Source organism: Pelobates fuscus, chromosome 8 (genome assembly GCF_036172605.1).
Source record: "Pelobates fuscus isolate aPelFus1 chromosome 8, aPelFus1.pri, whole genome shotgun sequence".
NCBI lineage: Eukaryota > Metazoa > Chordata > Amphibia > Anura > Pelobatidae > Pelobates > Pelobates fuscus.
Genome location: NC_086324.1, coordinates 68,689,001 through 68,695,636, shown reverse-complemented (window position 1 = coordinate 68,695,636; position 6,636 = coordinate 68,689,001). Strand labels below are relative to the sequence as shown.

General features: G+C 39.0%; 1 protein-coding gene across 1 annotated transcript; it reads left to right on the top strand.

Moving 5' to 3' along the window:
• Window positions 1–1,002: 1,002 nt before the first annotated feature.
• On the top strand, window positions 1,003–5,559 carry PRLH (prolactin releasing hormone). Its single transcript, XM_063428733.1, has 4 exons — window positions 1,003–1,052; window positions 2,730–2,883; window positions 4,711–4,752; window positions 5,177–5,559. Exons 2-4 carry the CDS (start codon window positions 2,784–2,786, stop codon window positions 5,341–5,343), a joined length of 309 nt encoding a protein of 102 aa, XP_063284803.1. The 5' UTR covers window positions 1,003–1,052; window positions 2,730–2,783; the 3' UTR covers window positions 5,344–5,559.
• The last annotated feature ends 1,077 nt before the right edge of the window (window positions 5,560–6,636 follow it).

The following is a 6,636-nucleotide window of genomic DNA, read 5'->3' as shown; positions in this document are numbered from 1 at the left end:
CCAGTGTACCCTAGTGTTTGTATCCCCATGTCTCCCAGTGTCTCTTCGAGTCTGTGTCCTCATGTCTCCCAGTGTCCCCATGTCACTAGGACACTAGGGGACACTTAGAGACATTGGGACACTGGGAGACACTAGGGGACACTGGGAGAGACATGGGGACACTGAGATACATGGAGACACTGGGAGACTAGGGGACTCTGGGAGACTAGGGGACTCTGGGGACACAGTTTAGTGCAGTTTGTAGGTACATCAATTAGTGAAAATCATTCATTGAAATGGAAATTGTCACTTTTTTTTCATTTACACTATTTAATGAAGTACACATACATCACCTATAACGTGTTAAACTTTTATTTATGAAATGCTCCATTTCTTTTCCTTCAATTTATAGAGGGATTTGGCACCTGACATCATGATCCAGTTCAGATAAGACAAAGCCAGTGGAAACAATACTATTGAAGAGGTGAAATCAAAACAATGTTACATTTCTATTCTTCTCTGTATACTTGTAACAATGACTAATAGGAAGTCAAAATGGACGCGCCCAGTTGCTGAATACAGAGGTGTGCATTTCTATACCTGATTTTATTTTTCACACTTCATAAATACACATTTGTTAGATATAGATCTTAAAAATCCTGAGAACTGACAGTTCCTTTTTATTTTTCATAAACCCATTTTGGAGGGGTATATCTTCAAAGTAATTTTATGCGTACGCGGGGTTTGTTAAAGAGGTGTAATGCTGCTTGTAAATACTGATTAGTACAGAGGAAAGATCAGATGTTTTTTTTCTGTTATTCATTCAGAAGAAAATGAAATTGGAAGAAGATAAGAGAATCACAAGTGAGTCATTAAAAGCAAATTCTTGAGTTTGCTAAAGAAAAATTATCATAATGGATTTAGAGGCTAGGTAGGTGAGAGGGAGGCTGGTGGGTTTTTTAAGAGGGTCTGCTACTGACGTCAGAGCAGGCAGCTAATATAACCAGGGTGAGAGGGGGATCAGTATCAGGCAAAGGATTGCTGGGACAAAGAACCTGTCATCAACTAATACAGTGAGTATAATGACTTTTGGAGCAAAATGTATGGCTGGAATGCACAGATGGGCAACTGTTCTCATACTAGCTGCTGTGTATTAAAACTCTCAACATGCTCAGCCAGAAATTTGAAGTGTCTTTATCAATTAGACTGCTAGGTATTATATATTTTCATTTTAAACACTGTTAGCATGGAATCCTAAGAAAAGATGAATATTTCTGTTTAATGCATGCTAGGTATACCTCTGGCTACAAGATTAGACAAAGTGAATACTAAAATAATTATCACTAATTCATAATACTGCTTCCTTATGAGGCAAAGTATAATAAATATCTATTAATTGGAACTAGAATAATATTGACTTCATATGATAGTATAATTTTGAAGCTTAGGTTATTGATGCTGAGATATAAAGTATTATTGAATAGATCTCATTAACTAACTGTTTGATGCCTTATGTACGCTTGCATGGACTATATCTGTGCATGACTGATAGTAGTTGATTCACAGGATACTGGAGTAAGAGATGCACATGGGCTGTTACTGTTCTGTAACGATGCAGTGCTGAACTGCTGATAAATATTGAATTATTAATGCATTGTTCTTGTTTACTATTGGACAACTCATTACTAATTGATGATGCACCAGGTTGATATGGCAAAGTAAGTACAATTAATGTATCCAATGAATATTTCACCTGTGAACAAATATCTCATGGAATCCTGGCATGTTAGTGGATCCTGAAGACAGATATGAAGAATGTCTTAAGCTCCTGGAGGAACTATGGACCCGGACCCGGACCCGGACCCTAACCCGAGGGTTGGCAAGTTCGTCACTGTAGATGATGAGGACTATATTTCCCTTACAGCATTATGACTGTAAGAGCATTTAGGAAAATGTAGTCTACAATATCAGGAGTGCCAAAATGTGTCTACCCTTGACTTAGGGTTTATAGTTCCTTCAGAGGTGTACCACGCTTACCTATATTGTTCTCCTGTCCCACCCACAGTACTTGGTGGTGAAACTGCATTCTAGAGGGTTCATCTTTTTACATTTAAGTTCAGCCCCACCAGGGGCATGTCCTGTGCACCAAAACATTGTTTCCTAGATATTAACATGTTTCAGTCCTGAAAGGGCATGGGTTGACCCTGGTGGTAGTGGAAGAAAAGAACACAGTACTTTTGCTTTCCGGAGACGCTGCACAACATACCACTTCCCATATTAGTTACCACATGATGGTTGGAGAAAGTATTTATTCTGCTTTAAAGCATCAGCAGAGTTATGTACATGTTGAGGCCTAAATATTCAAGCTGTGACTACATCAGATTTACTTTTTTTCCCGCGTTCAGCTATTTTGGCCTGAAATGTGAAGCAGAGTAGTATTTTTTCCCCAAATCATCTGTCCTTAATTGTGCACTATAGATTTTAATTATGTACAATTTTGGACTTTATTGAATAAATCCCACTCAAATATTGGAAATTCAACATGAATTAAACATTTTAAGAAAACATCCCTGTCTGTCATATTGGTGACACTTTATAAAAGTGCATATTTCCATAGAAGACACACCTTTTTTTTTTTTTATCATTTGGAGCAGAAATACCTTCCTGGCTGTCACTCAGACAGCCAGGGATGTCTTCTGCATCCAATAGTTCTATCAAGGGCTCAGAGTCGTAATATGTTTATTTTACAGATATCCTGCTGCCCAGTTTACCTGCAGATATTAGGTGGGTACCACAAGAGTAGAATGAAACTGGTGTGTGCCCTTATCCCCGGCTTACTGCTTCTGTGCCTGGCATTGACCGAGACTCAGAGCCGAGTACTTCAACCGTCTCTGGATATTAGAAGTGAGTATGGTCCTTTGTTTTTCATTAATGGATATGTATCAACATGCATTCAAATCTTGTTACATTACTCTTTGGGTAACATTGTATTCTGATAGCACTCATCACAGCATCATAAGGAGTGTGTCATCTCCTTTATGCCAACACCACATTTTCAGGCGTATTTAATTAGTGGGGATGGTCAGGATTCAAAATGAACTGGCAAAAAATCTTTATGACAACTATGTTTCCACTTTGGCTACTTTTTCCTTAATTTAAAATGCACTTTTTATTCCCTACAATTCTCATTTTAGTAAATATTCCTGCTTGAGTTTGGCTGGATATTCTTTTTAGATCTGAGTTACTTTTTAGAATACAGCCACTGGCGGAACTACCGAGCTAGCAGGGGTCGCACTGCAGGGGGCCCAGCCGCCCAGTGGACCCCTGTGACCAGGTGCCTGCTGCCATGTGTTGTGGCCTCGGTCGCATGATAGATCTGCCGGGGCCGCACGTTCAGGGACCCATCGGGTGGCCCATGCTGTTAGGGTCACCTGATGGCTATGTGTTTCCAGGTGGCCCGGTCAGTGCTGCGGCGCTTTAACAGCGCGACCTGGCCCACTGTTAGGACATCAGACTGAGCTGGAAGAAAGCTACAGCCCCAGTCACTCCTCCCAGCTTACACAGAGCCTGCACGGGGGGAAGGAGAGGAGGGAGTCACAGTGTAAACTCTGTCTCCCATCAGCCTGAGCCACTGCACCCCAGGGAAGTCACCCTCCTGCACCTAAAAGTTAGGAGACTGGAGGGGGGCATTTTGCATGTATGTATGTGTCTCTGCATGTGTATCTGTATGTCTGCATATCTATATGTCAGTGCGTGCCCTGTGTATGTGTGTCACTGTATCTGTAGGAGTGTCATTCTGTGTATTTGAATATTTGTTCTGGTCTGTGTATCCTGTATTTGTATCTATAGGAGTGTCATTCTGTGTATCTCAAAGTGTGTAATTCTGTGTGTATATGTGTGTGTGTAATTCTGTGTGTATGTGTGTGTGTGTGTGTGTGTGTGTGTGTGTGTGTGTGTGTGTGTGTGTGTGTGTGTGTGTGTGTGTGTGTGTGTGTGTGTGTGTGTGTGTGTGTGTGTGTGTGTGTTAGTTTGGGTGTCTGCATTTGCGCGGGTGTCTGTGTATCAGCATGTGTTCGTGTATGTATCTGTATGTGTGTCAGTGTGTGTTTGTATGAATGAGACACGTGGAAGCAGTGCAATTTTCGCACCAGAGCCCTGTGGTTTCTAGTTACGCCTCTGAATACAGCTGTACATTTTCACTACTTATTTTTCCGAATTGTGTTTTAATATATGCAATGAGAAGGTTTTGTAAGGTTTAGACTTTGCCTATCATGCAATAAGCATTCTATGATTGAGAGGGGGGGGGGGGGGGAGGCCGCAGGGGAGTTTTGTATAGGCTAGCATTGCAAAATTCAAGACAGTTGCACATCAATTAAAAAATAAGAGCATCTCTTGGGTCTTCCAATTTTCAGCATTTGTAAATATACTTCCCATTTCTTGGAGATCTGAATTATCTAGTAAGGATCTAGAAATATGATTGGAGGTGGATTTCTAGAACAAAAATTGATTTTTAAGAGTTTAAAAAAAATACGAAAATTATTACAAATATGGATCCATTGGGAGTTGAGCATAAACAGTAATTTTGGGCAGCAACTTCTAAAATGTGGAGCGGCCATCCAATAATTCATTTATTTTCAAGGTTGCCCTATACTTAGAATCTGCTGAGATGCACTTCATACCTAAAACAATCACTCTGTGTCATAAGTTGAACTTGAACCTTCTCCATTCTAGGTCTGTTCCCTAAGATGTCATCAGCAGCACAAAGGAGGAGTGGTGAGTGTTATTATATTTTTATAAACATTATCTTAATAAACAAACCTCCCAGAAGAGGTAGGTGCCCAAACGAATAATGGAAAGCAGAAACTTTGAGATGTTTTTCATATACCTTTTATGAAAAGTTGTGAGGAGGAATATATTTTTTTAAATTGTAGAATATGATAATATATTACAGTATAATGTCCATGAACAGCAATATTCAGGTTACTTGATGATTATTCTTTTAAATAAGTAGTGATTAAACAGGCGTGAAGCCGCTAAATAGCCATATGATGCACATGATTACATCAGCTTCTCTTGTTTCCATTATAAAAGTGATTCCATATGTGATGATGGGCACAACGATCATCATGTGTTTCAAGATATATTTTGTATATTCTTTCATATTGCAACTTTCTTCCCGCCCCCCTCATATATACAGACCCTGACATTGACCCCTCTTGGTATACCGGCCGTGGGATCCGCCCTGTGGGTCGTTTTGGGAGGAGAGGTACTGCCTGGGAAGAAGCACAGCAATCAATGTACAGATCCCAGGGTCAGACATGTGTACCGATACAGGAAAGCACTGAATTCATAGTAGACAACTGAGATCCTCACTGTTTGTCTTCTCATTCTGGAAAGGGCTTCCTAGTCCCTTTAACTTCCTGTTTGTCTCAAAAACAATGCTGCAGATTGTTGTTATAATAACAAGACATCATGGGTTATTGTTACGCTTGTGCCTATGTACTGCTAGTGATGGCATACGCAGGTGCAGACCTAACCATTGCTTCCGATATTCGTAAAAGATTAAATTCAAGAAATCCCCACAGTCAGATATATTTTATAAACTGTGCTGGAATTGAGAGTTTATGCATTGATCACAGCACATACTATAGTTACATAGCTGAAAAGAGACTTGCGTCCATCAAGTTCAGCCTTCCTCACATATGTTTTTGCTGTTGATCCAAAATATTTGCGTATACTAAATTTGAAGTTCATGTCTTAGCTGTCCTCCCTTTCTGGAGTTTAATAACCAGTGTGCAGGTTACCTCTCACACAAATGTGACCCTCATATGGAAAGGGTCCTTTAACAAGTATGCACAATAATCACCTTCTGCTGCATGAATGGATATTCTGTTCAGGAATGTAATACTACGATCAAGAATATTTAGGAATGTGTACCATATGTATTCCACACTGCTTAAAAATAGAGTTTAAAAAAAAAAAAAAAAAAAAGTACATTTCAAAAATAAATAAATGGGTCCTTTAAAATGTTAACTATTCAATTTATGAGCAAATTAGCATATCAGATATATGGGGAAAAACACCCTTCTTTGCATCATGAACATTATGAAATTCTAGCTCGACAATTACGCAAGCCATCAATTTACGGAGTTCAAATTGCAATTAAGATGGAGAGCTACTCCAGTTGCAAGATATGTCCGTTGGATAATTCACAAGGTATGGATGTGGCCAACTTTATCTTGTATGCATGCTCTCTCTTTTACATTTTGTATTAAATGTCTATTTATCCACTCTTGCTAATTTGTAAAATAATTTAACGTACTTTGTTTTCTCACGTCACAATAGAATATTTTATACCAGCCAAAAATAAATAAAAATTTAAGACACCTTGTTTTGTTATTAAATATATTTGGTGCAATTACCTGTATTTTTAATATTTTGCAAGTCATATAAAAGGTTAGTCAACTGAAACGTATGAGACTTACAACTGTATTATTGTCTGTAAAAATTCCACGACATGAATTTGCCAGATTATGTTCATAGATTATTACTTCTCCGTTCAGATAGCTTCCCCTCCTCCCCCCTTTACCCAAGAGTCCTGCCAAAAAAAAAATATTCCCCCCCAAAAAAATATTCCCCATCGCATTACCACTTTTT